Source organism: Trematomus bernacchii, unplaced genomic scaffold (genome assembly GCF_902827165.1).
Source record: "Trematomus bernacchii unplaced genomic scaffold, fTreBer1.1, whole genome shotgun sequence".
Lineage (NCBI taxonomy): Eukaryota > Metazoa > Chordata > Actinopteri > Perciformes > Nototheniidae > Trematomus > Trematomus bernacchii.
This window is the reverse complement of record NW_022987698.1, coordinates 13,399,101-13,414,947: the sequence shown is the minus strand read 5'-3', so window position 1 is coordinate 13,414,947 and position 15,847 is coordinate 13,399,101. Positions and strand designations below refer to the sequence as shown.

Genomic DNA, 15,847 nt, shown 5'->3' with positions numbered 1-15,847 from the left:
GATGAGCGTGTGCTCAGTCAAAGTCATTGATCCCAGCATCAGGCAGCAGATCTGCTCTCTACAGGGTCACCACTTTCCCAGATTCACAAAGCTCTGTCACTCTCTCCATCACCCCCCCAATCCCCCACCTGTTCCCCTGGGATCTAAACATTGTCCCTTGGGGCAATAAGAGCATTAAGTGTGCTGCACCCATTATTGTCCCAGCTTGCTCTCTGATTGGCTGAGACTGTGAGAAAGTGCAGTGTGACCCAGACCCACACATTCATATGGAGATGTGGGACTATAAATAGGAGGGATGAAGCCAGCAGAGATCAGATTCTCTCGACAGAGACCTCTACAGCACAGAGATCCAGACATGGCACCTACAATCACTGCAGCAATGACCAACTCTCAGGAGCCTCACACTCTGACCCACAAGGTAAATTCAAGATTCAAGAAGATTTCAATATTGTTCTTCAATCGTTGTTCTCGTTTATTCCAAAACTAAACTCCAGAATAAGATTATTAATGACTTCCCTTTTCTTTCTGCAGCTCAGAAAGCCTCTGGTGGAGAAGTTACGCAGAGAGCGAATCAACAGCAGCATTGAGCAGATCAAGTCTCTCCTGGGTCCAGAGTTCCTCAAACAGCAGCCAGACTCCAAGCTGGAGAAAGCAGACATCCTGGAGATGACAGTTTGTGTCCTGAGACGACTGCAGCAGCAGAATCAAGCTGTGGACTCAGCAGCTGTCAACCAGGGCTACTCCAGGTGTGTCCAAGAGGTGACACACTTCCTGTCCAAAGAGCAGGGGAAGACTCAGTCCCAGAGAAGACTGCTGAACCACGTCAACAAGATGCAGTGTTCCTCTGATAAGAACCTGAGAGAGGCTGACTTCTCTCTGCTGAGCTCCACAGTTCAGACCAGCATCAACAAAGAGAAGAGTCCAGTCAACAGCGCCCCCTGGAGGCCGTGGTAGACCCCTACAGACTGGAGTTACTACCAGACAAACTGAGATGACCATATTGGTCAAAAGTTACTGGAAGTGAATTCTTCTGAATTCTGAAATACTAAGAACTTTTTCTTTTGTTTGTACAGAGGGTTGGTTTTGTTGGTTTTCCTTATTAAGATTACATTTCCTGAGGAAATCACAGCAACAATGTCTTTCATTTTAAGAAAGAGAACATGTTCTCGTGCATGTTGCATGAACTAAATCTGATTGCATCTGCAATTACTATTATGCATCACTGTACTTAATGTATCGGCCAAATACATTGCTATTGATACATCTGTTTGATTTTATTTGAAATAGTTACTGATTATTTTGATCAAAAACCTTTCCTTAAAGATATGTTTAATATCCTAGTTGTCCTGGTACACTATTCATTGCAAGTTTTGGTATACAGTATATTAGGCAATGGTGATATTTTGTACCTTTTAATTCTTATTGATAATTCGATTGCAAATCTAATCTGTCCTATTTATGGACATTCCCTCACTTTCTGTGATTGTTTAATAATGATCTGTTTTAAGATCAATATGTTCCTCCTTTGAATTACCCTTTTTTTAAAGGCTTTATTAATCTCACACTGCTTCAGTTTTCCAGTGTCTATGTTATTCTTATTAATGTTAATAATGAATTGACTTTTTGGTTATTAATAATGATGTGACCTGTTGTAAGGTTTCTTTTAGCTATTTTTAAGTGTAAATGTTATTAATTCATTTGGAAAAAGTATCTTGAAAGGAAAGTGAGCACTGTGTGCTCAAACATTCTTCATCTTTGGTCTTTTGTAAAGACGGTTCTTCCTCTACTCTGTGTGAGTACAGTGTCTTGTAGAAATCTACAAGTTGTTGTTGTGATGTATCATCACCTCTAAATGAAGCTGTCATTCTTTATGCTGCTCATTGTGCATTGTTGAATAAAAAAACACTGCCAGTTAAAAGTTTTGCGTTGTCTCATGTTCTTCTTTCATCGTACAATAATTAATAGAGGTCCCTCTCCATCATCACTTCTACCTTTAATCGACAAATCATGATACAATTTAGCACAAACAGTTAATTGTTTGTCCATTACAAACCTGTTAAAAAGGTAAAACTACAATATTTGACATAGAGTCATCAATGTTTTGTTAATCTATATGGAATCAGTTAAACCATCACAACACTGTTGATGATGCAACATTCTTTTGGCAACCAATATCTGTTTAGGTGTTTCAATGTGAAAACTTTAAAGTAAACAATTGTTCTCTTTTAAGAGGTCAGATATTGTATCTTAAGGGATGGATAATAAGACATGCTTATTTTGTTTCTCAATTGAAAGGACAGAGTGTGGGAAAACAGAGGAAACTCACTCACAGAGCCCTGTGGGACAATAGATCTAGACCTTTGCCCTGAAGGGACAGAGACTAAAAGACATACTGACTCTTACAATTAAAACCTTGTTTTGTATTACTCCTTTGGTTGTAACTGCCCATCTGATAGTAGAAATCAGCAGTGTTACTACGTTTTTAAACCATTTCAATCTTGGGAGTGTTTCGTTTTTTGAAAAAGTTTCTAAGAAATATATTATGTTGGTTTACCTAAAAAGTTGATTCATTTTACTTAACACTATATCTGTTTTATAATTGGAACCCTAAGATAGTTAACAGTAGACGACTGAAACAAAAAAACAAGCTACAGTAACTGCACACAGTTTATTAATATGCTAAGTAACAGGCTGTTTAAGACAGAACAATCCGGATCAGTGGGCCTTGAATGAAATGTATAGCCAACCAAGAATACAGATAGTGTTACTGAATAACTATTTTATGATTAACAATTAAATAAGTTACCAACATACCTCAGAAAACAAATCCCTTTTCGCCTGCATTTGCAAGAGATATCTGTCTTAAGTAATTAAGTACATTTACTATATTACTGCACACAATTCAATGCACTTTTAGTCGACATACCTTTCCATTTGATATAGCTTTACACTCCTCTCCACTACATCCTAGAGGCAAATATTGTATTTTGTATTACACAACATCCTTCCGATAGCTTTAGTTACTGTTCAGTTTGCAGTTTGTCATACCCTCACTTTCCTAAAAGATCTGAATAATGTTTCCACGTAATAGTTTGGTCATTAATCCAAACCATGGATAGCAACATTTTGAAAGAGCTGCAAAACAGTTGAGGGCAATGTAAAAAGTAAATAATGTAATGTAAAAGCCCAGGACAATTTTGTGGTAAAAAAAAATGAAAAAAAGCCGTTTACAGTTACTCACCAGTGAGAAAGGGACGAACTTCGCATAATATCCTTCAGCCACAGCTGCACCTGTTGGCTCGGTTCCTCTCAAAGGTCACAGTCATGCCGGTTTGGTTCATGAAGTTCAGTGAAGATGTTCGTTAAATCCGTTAACGGTAGGAGCTGTTCTTCTCCCTTTTATATCCGACAGAGTAAAGTTTTAGAGATACTTCTTTTAGTTTGTTAGTCCAAAAACATCTGTATGGTGGTAGGAGTCCAGACAGTCCCGACATACAGCAGCAGATTCAGTCTTCCGGTCATGGATGAGCCGTGCTAACACTAACGACTAACGGATGACTTAGTCCGGTTAGCCGGTGATGGGTACGTTACGTACGGTTCTTTGCTAACTACTTGGCCACCTTTACGTGCTTTCTCCTCTTACATTTAACTTCCTGTCCTGCCAACTACTGATAACAAGTTTGTGTCACAAAAGTAATAAAGACCATCTTATTTATTGTGGTAGTTTTTGACCAGTTAGCCATCTTGATATTTTCCTCAAATCCATTCACGTTAAGCTAATGGTTTTAAAATGCTGTTCAATTTCTTATTTTCGTTTAACTTAAATACATAAGTTATAGTTTAAGATACACTTGCTTTTATTGGTTAGTCAATAAACTACCGTTTTGGTGCTGGGAGTCCCAACCGGTCCCAACAGAGGGCGGAGGAGGCGGGATGGACTAGCCAGGTTCCCGTTACACCTGAGCAATGTTAGCCATTAACAGATGATATGTTAGCTTCGCCTTAGCAGTGGCTTAATTAACATTTTACATCTGACTCTACCTCTTATATTTCCTCGTGTGCTGTACTATAGCCTCCCTTGTACTTTTAGTTAAAAAAAAACTCGTTTCCAACACTACTTCATCTAATATTAATTGTTCACCCATTTTTAGCCTTTCCTAATGTTGGCGCGTGGGACATTCAGAGTCATCAACCGGTGTCCACTTCCTGTCACATTCATAATTCCCTGAATAAACAAAGTGACAAATAAAACGTTTTGCTCTGATGTTCACCCAATAAAGTAACACTAAAATTGGAAGCTTTTAACAATTGCATTAAATAAATGATATGTGTGAAATGTAAATAAAATAATTTCGATTTTAATATATTAATTTTTACCCACTTCAACAATATGGGTAATTATTTTAGCGGGGCCCCACCCTTTTCCATTGGTGGTGCACTGCTTGGGGACAGGATCCTCAAAAGGTCCATTTGTAAAGGGGCACATGCCTATTTTATGCTATAATAGACGGAGTGTGGGAAAAGCTCTGGAGGGCAGAGTTGGGTGTTAATGACATCCATCCATCCCACCAGCAGCCAAGTAATTCTCCAAAGGGATTTGGCACACTTCAGGAAACAGCTGCACCGCCCCCAGGAAACATCCTACACTCTAATAATTTGACAGTATCATAATTATTTTGTTGGTACATGAAATACCTACATTACACGATAAATTGTATTTCTCTATCGTGTGTGTGATGAGATGATGAGCGTGTGCTCAGTCAAAGTCATTGATCCCAGCATCAGGCAGCAGATCTGCTCTCTACAGGGTCACCACTTTCCCAGATTCACACAGAGCTCGGTGAGTCTCTCTCCATCACCCCCCCAGTCCTCCACCTGTTCCCCTGGGATCTAACCATTGTCCCCCGGTCAATAACTGCATGTTGCAGCTCGTCTGCTCCACATCTCTTTGTCTCTCTGAGCTTTCTGATTGGCTGAGACTGTGAGAAAGTGCAGTCAGACCCAGACCCACACATTCATATGGAGATGTGGGACTATAAATAGGAGGGATGAAGCCAGCAGAGATCAGATTCTCTCTACAGAGACCTCTACAGCACAGAGATCCAGACATGGCACCTACAATCACTGCAGCAATGACCAACTCTCAGGAGCCTCACACTCTGACCCACAAGGTAAATTCAAGATTCAACAAGATTTCAATATTGTTCTTCAGATGTTGTCTTTGTTTATGCCAAACCTAAACTCCAGAATAAGATTATTAATGACTTTTTTCTTCTTTCTGCAGCTCAGAAAGCCTCTGGTGGAGAAGTTACGCAGAGAGCGAATCAACAGCAGCATTGAGCAGATCAAGTCTCTCCTGGGTCCAGAGTTCCTCAAACAGCAGCCAGACTCCAAGCTGGAGAAAGCAGACATCCTGGAGATGACAGTTTGTGTCCTGAGACGACTGCAGCAGCAGAATGAAAAGCAGAGAAGACTGCTGAACCACGTCAACAAGATGCAGTGTTCCTCTGATAAGAACCTGAGAGAGGCTGACTTCTCTCTGCTGAGCTCCACAGTCCAGACCAGCATCACCAAAGAGAAGAGTCCAGTCAACAGCGCCTCCTGGAGGCCGTGGTAGACCCCTACAGACTGGAGTTACTACCAGACAAACTGAGATGACCATATTGGTCAAAGGTTACTGGAAGTGAATTCTTCTGAATTCTGAAATGTTAAGAAATTGTTCTTCTGTTTATACAGAAGGTTGTTTTTTGTGTTTTATTAATGAAAGACAGCAACTATATCTTTCAATTTAAGAAAGAGAAGATATTCTCATGCATGTTGCATGAACCAAATCTGATTGCATCTGCAATTATTATTCAACCTCACTGTACTTTATGTGTTGGTAGATTACAGTGCTATGGTTACATATGTAATCTTTTGATTGTTATTGATAATTTTTATCAGAAATGGTAACTGTTCTTTTCATGGATATATTGTCATGTTGGACTTCTGATTTCTAAAAACTGATCTGTTGTTAGATCAAATAGTTTATACTTTTTTCTTAAAGGTTTGCTTAATGTCACACTGTCACCATTTTCCAGTGACTGTCATGTTGTCTTTTTTTAACATTCATGTATTTAGCAGTTAACATTCATCACACTGTGATATTAACATTCTGATCTGTTTTAAGGTCAGTCTCTACTGTTTTGCTTTTATGTATTAAGAGCAAAGAGTTTTTGTTTTAAAATAACAGTTTCTAATGTCTTCAAGTGTGTTTGTCTTTTATAAAAACAGTTTTTCCTCTACTCTGCGTGAGTACAGTGTCTTGTAGAGATCTACAAGTTGTGGTTGTGATGTATCATCACCTCTATTTTGAGCTTTCGTGCTTGTTGTAGCTCCTTGTGCTTTTTGAATAAACATCACTGTTAATTTCAAATTGTGTCTTCCCACGTTGTTTCGTCTTATTGCTCTTTGATAATCTTAGAATAATTTGTTTAATGTTTTCTATGCATCCATTTAAATGTATTTTAATAATTCAGATTAGGGAAGTCACTCTTCACTGTTTGACACTTATGCTGCAATTACATATTGTCCCTATTACAATACATTACCTTATATAAGACCCCCAAACCCATCCCCTTCTTTTACAACATCTGCAAGAGAGATACATAAAACTGTTTTTGACGTCCTTTAAAGTTTTTTGACTCACTTAAACAAACATATAGCACATAGCCTATGAATAACACTTTAATAATACTAATATTTACATAATTTGTATTGAGATATTTAGATAAGATATTGCTTACATGAAAAATGAACTTAATTTTAGCATTTGTAATTCCAATTAACCATCTAAATAATAATGAGAAAGAGTATTAACCAGTTTATCACACACACACACACACACACACACACACACACACACACACACACACACACACACACACACACACACACACACACACACACACTGGGTGTATCATGGGGTGGTGTGTTGGGGTGTGTTGGGTGTTGTTTGACTAATTGATCTCTGCAGCTTACAGCCTTCCTACTAAATACACCCACTGGACCACATGTGATATGTCAGTTACTGTATGTGTAGAGTTGATGGTACATTTAGATGCTACCTGTCACCAATTCAGATTGTACTTCTTTAAAAGTTAATTTTGATTATCCGACAAATATTGATAAAAGACAAAAAGTGATTCACACAAAATGTGAGTCCCCTTTCTGTTGATGAGTGGATTAGGGGACAGTTATATCTGGGTATTTCCTAAGAATTTGAGTGAATAAAACATTTTTATAATATCACAACACAAATCACACTTCACAAACAACTAAATACAAAATACAAACAAGCAAAATGTGTGTGTATACACATGTATACACAAATTGATGCTTTATTTTTAGGTACATGCTACACCTGGTAGGTGCAATCATCCTAACGTACTGTACATAATAGCTGTATGTTATGCTATGTTATTTCCATTTTTGTCTTGTTTTTTCTATCCTGTTACATTTCTATTTTTCCCTTAAAAATGCATTTTCCTTTTCTTTTTTTACTCATGAACTGCTGTAACAATTGATTGATCAGGCTATAACGTTTTTATCTTGTCTTATCTTTTGGTGATAATAAAGAAATAAGATGGGTTTTTAAACAGGTATAAATGGAGGGGGGAAATCTATTTGTGAATGGCCAACCATTCCACAATTATGGGCCACAAACTGAGAGGGTTGTGTGTTTTTTTTTCTTTCCTGAAATAAAGCTTTATTAAATGCTGTTTGTGTTCATTATTCTAGCACACTAAAACAACTGCAAGCTGTAATTATGTGTAGGTGGGTTTACCTTCCTGCTTATCTCCTCCATCTGTCTGTGTGTCGGTCTGCTGTCTGTGAGGGGCTCAGGTTCCCTCCCCCCCCCTCTGAGCGGCCTGCACAGGGTTGGACGTGCCCCGGTCACACGCCCTCCTCTCGCTCTGGAGCTTGGAGCCGCAGCGACACACGGCTTCCCACACTTCTGAATGCAGGCTGCTCAGCTGCACACACAATGGAAGTGTGTCTGCTCCACAAAGCCTGGGGACGGTTCTCAGGCAGAAAGTCACTTCACACACAAACCATCTGCTTTAGCTCTAACTCACTGTGGAGACACACACAGTCAGAAAATATACATTTCAAACATTATTACAGATTTGAGATATATTTTTAAAGAGTGATTTAGTTATATGGTATTCTGGTTTATTGTATTTACAGAGGTTAATAGACGTTTTCTTCAAATAACATCCACTTCACAGATCAGCCATCTGCTTTAAATGTAACTCACTACACAGAGAGATTTGGAAAATATAATTGTATAACATTTTTGCAGCTATTAGGTTCTTTTTAAAGAATGTGTTATTATGGTACTGTGGTTATTTAACGTTTTATTTGCTGATGTAATTAGACACATTTGTTCAGTAACATTTATATTAACAGATAATATTTAATGATCTTTCAATGAAAGAGGGGAAATTCATCCTTCATATATCTTTTTTCATCGCCTTATAGTATTTGCTGATGCAATTGAGACATTATTGTTTAGTATAACTGAAAAAGGGTACATCCTGAAAAAAATTACTTCCCAGACTGGATTGGTTTTAGTAATTTCAAATTATAATCAGTTTCAAAATTCAAAATTGTTGCCGTGTATACCTCAGGAAAAACATTTTCCCACTGACCTCTCTGATGTATGGCATTAAGATAAAGCATCCCACCTGTTCTGTGTGACAGGCATTAAATTCACTCTATTGTCATGAACCCTGAGCCTCCTGATTGGCTGAAAGAGCCCAAAGAGCGCAGGATGAACAGCATAAATGCAGAGCAGCAGACGCAGATGTCATCAGAAACTTCCTCCGAACCTTCTCAAGCAACAACAGACCTTCTCAACACACGAAGCAAAACCTGGAAATGGCTCTCTACGCAGACCTCGCTTTTCAAGACAGCGTAAAGGAACAGCTCTTTAGGTAAGCCAAAGCTCCAATACATCAAACTCTCCATAACAAATATGTTGTTTAATTTCTGTATATGTTTTTATTTCAATAAGTTCATTTGACTAAACTCCATGATTTTGTCTCTCTCAGGTGTAAACTCAACATGCTGGAGAGGAAATGCAGCACCGGAGTGGAGAAGCTGAAGGCTCTGATTGCAGAGCACCTGCAGAACGGCATCCCTGTCGCAGACATCCTGGAGAAGACCAAGTCCCTGCTCACACTGAGGAAAGCCCTGCTCACACACAACGGCTACTCCAAATATTCAAGGGATATTTTACGTCTGTTTCCTGAAGAAGAGGATGACCTGACTCCACTGTGCTTTTAAAGACAATGAGAAATGGACTTGAGAAAATCACCAAAGCTGCCTTTAAATAATGTTGATTTGTGAACGCCAGCTGCATCTGATCATTTTAGAGAAATGCCTTATGTGCTTTATGATGAGCAGAACAGAGTATACTATTATTTTATTGTTGCTTCAACAGAAGCCAGAGGAAGAAAGAAAGACAATTGGATTCAGAGGTGAAGAGGTCACTGAGGGAGAAGACGAGTCCGTAGCTAACTTGTTAAAACATGTTTTGCTGCTATTGTGGAATTTATTATTCTCGTGGTTGTAGTTTTTTTGTTTAACAAGACCACAGATTATGATTCCAGTCTTTAACTAAGAATGATTTAGTTAAGACCAAAATGTTTTAAAGGATTTAACTTAATCTTCAGATATATTGTTTAACTGCAGTAAAATCTGCTTAACATTTTAAGCCCAACTGAGCGATATTAACCTATTCTTCCTGTGAAAATGACATACAGGCTAATATTGTGTTATTGCAGTTTGCTTACAGTGTCTTACTGCCTTGTTTCAAGGTATATTGTATCGAACACCAGCCTTTCTTCTGAAAAGGGATTTGTTATTGCTTTGTGTATGCCATGTATGCAGGTTTTGTTTTATTCATTATTATTTGTATTCATCCAAAGTGGATTGAAATGTGTTTTGTTGCTTTTGCAGACTTCAGAATAATAAATATGTAAGAAATTCAATAATTTTCTTGTTATCTTGTTTCAATGCATTTGGAAATACATCGTTTACACTGTTCATGGTCAGAGCTTAAACAGAATAGTCATATTTTGTCATTTTATCTTTCATAATTCAATCTCTTAAGTGGATCGCGCGCTTTTTAAACACAAGAAGCAATTGAGTGCTTCATGACAGGCCATCTGTTAACTGTCACCCCACTAGTGGTGAAATGATTCTAAGTACGCAAATACTTTACTCCAGTGCAATTTTTAGGTACTGTACTTGCAATTAAATTCCCTATTATCATTTTCTGCTTCCCTGCCGTTACATTTCTGAGTAAACATTTGACTTTTCCCAAACAGAATTATTTTTGCAAATCCAGATTTATTACACACTATATAATCAACAAATAAATCATGAAGTACTAAGTTTAGTGAAGTTACCTGCAATATATTGTAGTAGTACCAGAAGTGGAAGAAGTACACAGACTATTTTCTTATAGGAGTAGCAATACTACAGTGTAAAAATACACAGATACAAGTAAAAGTCCTGCATTCAAAATTGTACCTAAGTAAACAAGTTATAAAAGTATTAGCAACCAAAAAAGTTTTAAACACCAAAAGTAAAAGTACTCGTTATGCAAAACAGCCCATTTAAGCACCATATATTTTAAAGTATAATATTATAATGATTGATGCATTCATGGGTTTGTCGCTTTAATATTGCCCCATGCATTAATCTTATCTGGAATTTGATGTACCAGAATGTATCAATGGTACTATGACTACTTTACATCAGGCATAAGCAAACGATTGAAGTAATTCTTCATCAAACAACCACCACACAAGTACAGGCAGGTTTTACATTAAAGGGCCTGGACAAAAGAGCTCAGATGTTTGCATAAAGAACAATGACAGTTCAGAGTGTGAATAAAATGTATATAATAATCATATACTATGAGCTTTGTATTCACCACATCCCAGTCCGGTGTATAATCAAAGGCAGCCTTATGTGTTAGACAGTTTCCCACTGATATCCTTGAACAGGGAGGTGTTCATCCCACCAGTGAAGTTACATAGACATGGTATAACATATACTGAAACTGTTTGTAAAGTTACAACAGCTCACTGAGACACATTATGTTGATCTGAGACCTAACAGCTGATATATTGAGTAAGCAGCTCTCACTGTCTACATTATCTGGCTCATCTTTAAGATGTGGATTAGAGTTTAAGAAAGACAAACCTACCTCTGATCAGGTGAGGAGCGCTTCAAAAATGTGACTGAGACATGATGTGTTGTTCATCTGTCAGCTTTCTATACAAGCCCTTTTTCAAAATACATTATAAATATATAGTGGTTTAAGATCTGGTACTATTTCTTCAGTAATCAACATGTCTGGTGATAAAAATGAGAGAAACAGTGTTTTCATTGTTTTAGTGATTGTTTTATTGCGCATCACTTGGTTTAAAGAGATACATTCAGACATTCCAAACATGCCCTTCATAGAAGGTATGTGTGCTGTAACTCACAGAGTTATAAAGCAGCACATTTGTTTAATGAACACACAAAATTGATCTGATAAAATGCAGACAATTAAAATGTTAACAGATTTTAGAAAGGTCATTTCAATAATCAGAGTATGTGAATATCACATATAAGTCAGAAACATGTGCAACATGATTAACCGTCTCCTTAATGGAGAAAAAGTACAGACATACGTCAGTGTAACTGACAATTAGAAGCATTCCCTTTAGGAACAATCATTTTTACTTCACAGAGTAACACCTGAAATAAGAGACTACCTTCAAAATAGAAAATAGTAGCTGTCCTGCAAATATCACAGAAACAGAATGTGACCTTTGCAAAAGGTAATAATAAATTGCAGAAACACGCAAAAACTCTTCAAAAGTAGAGTACCTGAGGACAGAGGCGAAGTAGAAAGTCCAAGAGTACAAGTGTATTTGCTCGGTTCAATCATAAGCGTCACTTTTGTACAAGTTCTTAGGGGTCTACCACGGCCTCCAGACAGAGGAGTCGCTGGCTGGATTCTTCTTTTTTATGCAGCTGGAGCTCAGCAGAGAGAAGTCAGCCTCTCTCAGGTTCTTATCAGAGGAACACTGCATCTTGTTGACGTGGGTCAGCAGTCTTCTCTGGGACTGAGTCTTCCCCTGCTCTTTGGACAGGAAGTGTGTCACCTCTTGGACACACCTGGAGTAGCCCTGGTTGACAGCTGCTGAGTCCACAGCTTGATTCTGCTGCTGAAGTCGTCTCAGGACACAAACTGTCATCTCCAGGATGTCTGCTTTCTCCAGCTTGGAGTCTGGCTGCTGTTTGAGGAACTCTGGACCCAGGAGAGACTTGATCTGCTCAATGCTGCTGTTGATTCGCTCTCTGCGTAACTTCTCCACCAGAGGCTTTCTGAGCTGCAGAAAGAAGAAAAAAGTCATTAATAATCTTATGGAGTTTAGGTTTGGCATGAACAAAGACAACATCTGAATGACAATAATGAAATCTTCTTGAATCTTGAATTTACCTTGTGGGTCAGAGTGTGAGGCTCCTGAGAGTTGGTCATTGCTGCAGTGATTGTAGGTGCCATGTCTGGATCTCTGTGCTGTAGAGGTCTCTGTCGAGAGAATCTGATCTCTGCTGGCTTCATCCCTCCTATTTATAGTCCCACATCTCCATATGAATGTGTGGGTCTGGGTCTCACTGCACTTTCTCACAGTCTCAGCCAATCAGAGAGCTCAGAGAGACAATGAGAGATGCCGCACGCTGAATGGTTTTATTGCCCGGGGGACAAAGGTTAGATCCCAGGGGAACAGGTGGAGGACTGGGGGGGTGATGGAGAGAGACTCACAGAGCTCTGTGTGAATCTGGGAAAGTGGTGACCCTGTAGAGAGCAGATCTGCTGCCTGATGCTGGGATCAATGACTTTGACTGAGCACACGCTCATCATTAAGATAATGAAATCATGTTACATTCTTGTGAAACTGAACATGCATACATTTGTGTATGTACAAATGTATCTAATGGAACATTATCCAATGCAAAAGCACTTGCTTACTTGGTTTATTTTCCATCAAGCCGGTCTGTTTATGTTGCCTAATCTGCAAATGCAGTCATAAACATTAATAAATTAATACTATCCTGGATGCAATGGAACTTTTTAAATAGTTCAAATCAAGCCAATTTTTTATTCCTGTCCAGATAAAAAACATGATCATATTTGACATACAATTTGGTTGCAGGATTTCACAAACAAGTTTAACTTCAAATTCCTAACCAGCACTTGATCAATTCAGGAATAGACCCCCTATTTATCCCCCCGTCATAATAAACAGCCTGGAATGTAGAGGAAAAAATTGAATCCAAAAGAGGGGGGGGGGAAATAGCTTTTGAATGTTCATTAATCCTTAGTATGTCTGCATTCCTGATAGACATTTTACAAAAGCCTGGTAATGACGAGTCTTGATGACAGGAATTTCCATTCAGAAGCACTGAGACGCTGCTCGTAAACTGACTCCATAATTAATGTGATGTGCAACCAGACACACTTCCTTTGTTCTTCAAAGCCGTGAATGGACGGAGTGTGGGAAAGCAGGGAAAACTCACTCACAGAGCCCCAGAGGGACAAAAGAGGCAGATCAGACAAAGACGTCTGCGAGGGGGGGCAGGCATTCTTTACTGAACCTTATTTACTCACTAAACCTTACTATTTCATGTTTTATATGTATCTGTTTGTAAAATTTGAAATGAGCCACTGTGAGAATTAAATCTAGAAAAAAATGGATTCAAATATTTTTTATTGTCCTACAGTATTATGGTATCCATCTTTAAAATCTATTTAACATTTTCAAAACATGTTTTATGGGGCATAGATCAGTAAATATACATTAAATAAATGAGAGAAATAACAGATATAATATACACATTCCTTTTATTGATTTGTCATATGTGTTCAATGCTACCTCTTTTAAAATGGCATAGCTCTTTCATTTGAATTCTGGAATAATGCACACATTTATTTGTTGTTGTAATTTGTCATATTTTTGTTGTACTTGTGTTTGTGTTAAACTACTACTGAACCCTATTCAGATTTTTAAATCTCAATATAGTTTTGTAAAAGATGTCTTTAAATGAGAAATTGTAACTGTTGACAAATAGTGTACATTGGTAAAAACATGAAAAACTGTTTTTTATCAGCTTACAATTACATTACAGTCTATGGATAAAAACCTCTTGTTCAATGTTTGTGTACTGCTTTTTAAAAGACATGTGGTTTGAAACTCTATTTAACCATGATATTTGCACCTCAACACTTAGTTAACTGCTTGTTAGATTACATTCCCAGTCAAAATGTTTGTGTGTATTTCTCGTGCTCTCGTCTCCTAATTGAAGAGTGTCTAAACAACAAACGTTACCCTCAGGGGAGCCGGGAGCTGCTTGTGTGGGGATGAATTAGCATTTAACAAGGCACATGTCTATTGTTGAGTGGGAGCGCTGTCAATGGACAGAGTGTGGGAAAGCCTTCAGAGCAGAGTCACAGTTCAGTGTGATTAGCATCCTGGACCCCACCAGCACCTGACTGTTCTCCGAGGGGAGTTGGCACACTTTTTCCCGCCTTACTCCCTTCTGTATTTCTTTCACAGTCGGTCTCTTTTCTGTTCTAAACTCTATAACTTTGCCAACTTCGTTTCCCCTCTGATTATCAGGTCATTATATCAATGTGAACCTATTTATTTATTACATTCACACATGCCAAACTACCAGCAATGTCACCTTTACAAGAGATATAAAGACTTCATTTTGAAACACTATATAACTTTCTCTAAATTCAATGTGATTTAAGAAACTTAAAGTAAGTTGACTAATTTTAACAAACAACGGGGAAGATATTTTTGTTGGACTTTGTTATTGAACAATTAAAAAGATGAATGGCCATTTCTTCAGTCAATTACCTGAAACCAACATTCCTTTCAAATCCCTATTCACGTTTTGAGACGTTTAAGCTCAACCGCTGTCTTTGTGTTCCTCCAGCTGGGTTTTGCCCGCCAAATTCTGCCTTTTGCAGCAACAAAGGGCCACTAGCCGCCAGTGAGGCATTCAAGCTGCTTTTGTACTGCAGTTATCACAGTCTGTGGGAAACCCTGCCTGACTCCTCACTCACTGGAGCAACTTGTCACAAGACAGAAGGCACATCTGTTTCATCTGGACCACTTTCAGCTGAATTACTTTACTGCTTTACTGAGTGATGATCAACACAACATATGAGCTTGTATGAACTAGTACCAATCAGGATTTCTTGCAAGATGGTGTTTAAAACTTGTGGGACCTGTTATATCTTATCTTAGATATCTTAACTTTAACATGAAAGACCATTTTCAAGATCATGTTTTCAGGACTTTTTCAAATATATTTACATCATCAATTTATCAGGGTCTGGTTCTTGAATTAAAAGCGAAAATGCGACAATATTTAAAAGTCTCAAGTTGTTTTTCAATGTTCAGGACAATCTCTGAGTCAGTCTTCCACATGTGTGACATGATGATGAGCGTGTTTAGTGTGACCACAACTGCAAGATGAATTATTTTATGCAATGGACAGTGTTCAAAACATCTGCTTAATATAAAAAACACAAATATATGCATGTTCAGTTTTAGAAACATAGTAAGAAGATTTCATTATCCTACAACGTGTGTGATGAGATGATGAGCGTGTGCTCAGTCAAAGTCATTGATCCCAGCATCAGGCAGCAGATCTGCTCTCTACAGGGTCACCACTTTCCCAGATTCACACAGAGCTCGGTGAGTCTCTCTCCATCACCCCCCAG

General features: G+C 38.2%; 3 protein-coding genes across 3 annotated transcripts; 2 read left to right on the top strand and 1 right to left on the bottom strand.

The window, feature by feature from the left end:
• Positions 1 to 295: 295 nt before the first annotated feature.
• On the top strand, positions 296 to 954 carry LOC117489816 (transcription factor HES-5-like). The gene is made up of 2 exons (XM_034139353.1): positions 296 to 418; positions 532 to 954. The coding sequence occupies exons 1-2, from the start codon at positions 296 to 298 to the stop codon at positions 952 to 954; spliced, it is 546 nt and encodes a 181-aa protein (XP_033995244.1).
• Positions 955 to 5,048: 4,094 nt separating this feature from the next.
• On the top strand, positions 5,049 to 6,096 carry LOC117489892 (hairy/enhancer-of-split related with YRPW motif-like protein). Its single transcript, XM_034139452.1, has 2 exons — positions 5,049 to 5,171; positions 5,285 to 6,096. The coding sequence occupies exons 1-2, from the start codon at positions 5,049 to 5,051 to the stop codon at positions 5,615 to 5,617; spliced, it is 456 nt and encodes a 151-aa protein (XP_033995343.1). The 3' UTR covers positions 5,618 to 6,096.
• Positions 6,097 to 11,470: 5,374 nt separating this feature from the next.
• Positions 11,471 to 12,673, bottom strand: LOC117489837 (transcription factor HES-5-like). Its single transcript, XM_034139375.1, has 2 exons — positions 12,551 to 12,673; positions 11,471 to 12,440 (listed from the first exon to the last, which is right to left on the bottom strand). The coding sequence occupies exons 1-2, from the start codon at positions 12,671 to 12,673 to the stop codon at positions 12,027 to 12,029; spliced, it is 537 nt and encodes a 178-aa protein (XP_033995266.1). The 3' UTR covers positions 11,471 to 12,026.
• Between the last annotated feature and the right edge of the window lie 3,174 nt (positions 12,674 to 15,847).

Excerpts from the sequence above, each read along its gene's own strand:
- LOC117489816 (XM_034139353.1), top strand. The coding sequence starts at position 296 with ATGAAGCCAGCAGAGATCAGATTCTCTCGACAGAGACCTCTACAGCAC. Across the intron at positions 419-531 it reads CTCACACTCTGACCCACAAG|CTCAGAAAGCCTCTGGTGGA; the intron begins GTAAATTCAAGA and ends TTCTTTCTGCAG.
- LOC117489892 (XM_034139452.1), top strand. The coding sequence starts at position 5,049 with ATGAAGCCAGCAGAGATCAGATTCTCTCTACAGAGACCTCTACAGCAC. Across the intron at positions 5,172-5,284 it reads CTCACACTCTGACCCACAAG|CTCAGAAAGCCTCTGGTGGA; the intron begins GTAAATTCAAGA and ends TTCTTTCTGCAG.
- LOC117489837 (XM_034139375.1), bottom strand. The coding sequence starts at position 12,673 with ATGAAGCCAGCAGAGATCAGATTCTCTCGACAGAGACCTCTACAGCAC. Across the intron at positions 12,441-12,550 it reads CTCACACTCTGACCCACAAG|CTCAGAAAGCCTCTGGTGGA; the intron begins GTAAATTCAAGA and ends TTCTTTCTGCAG.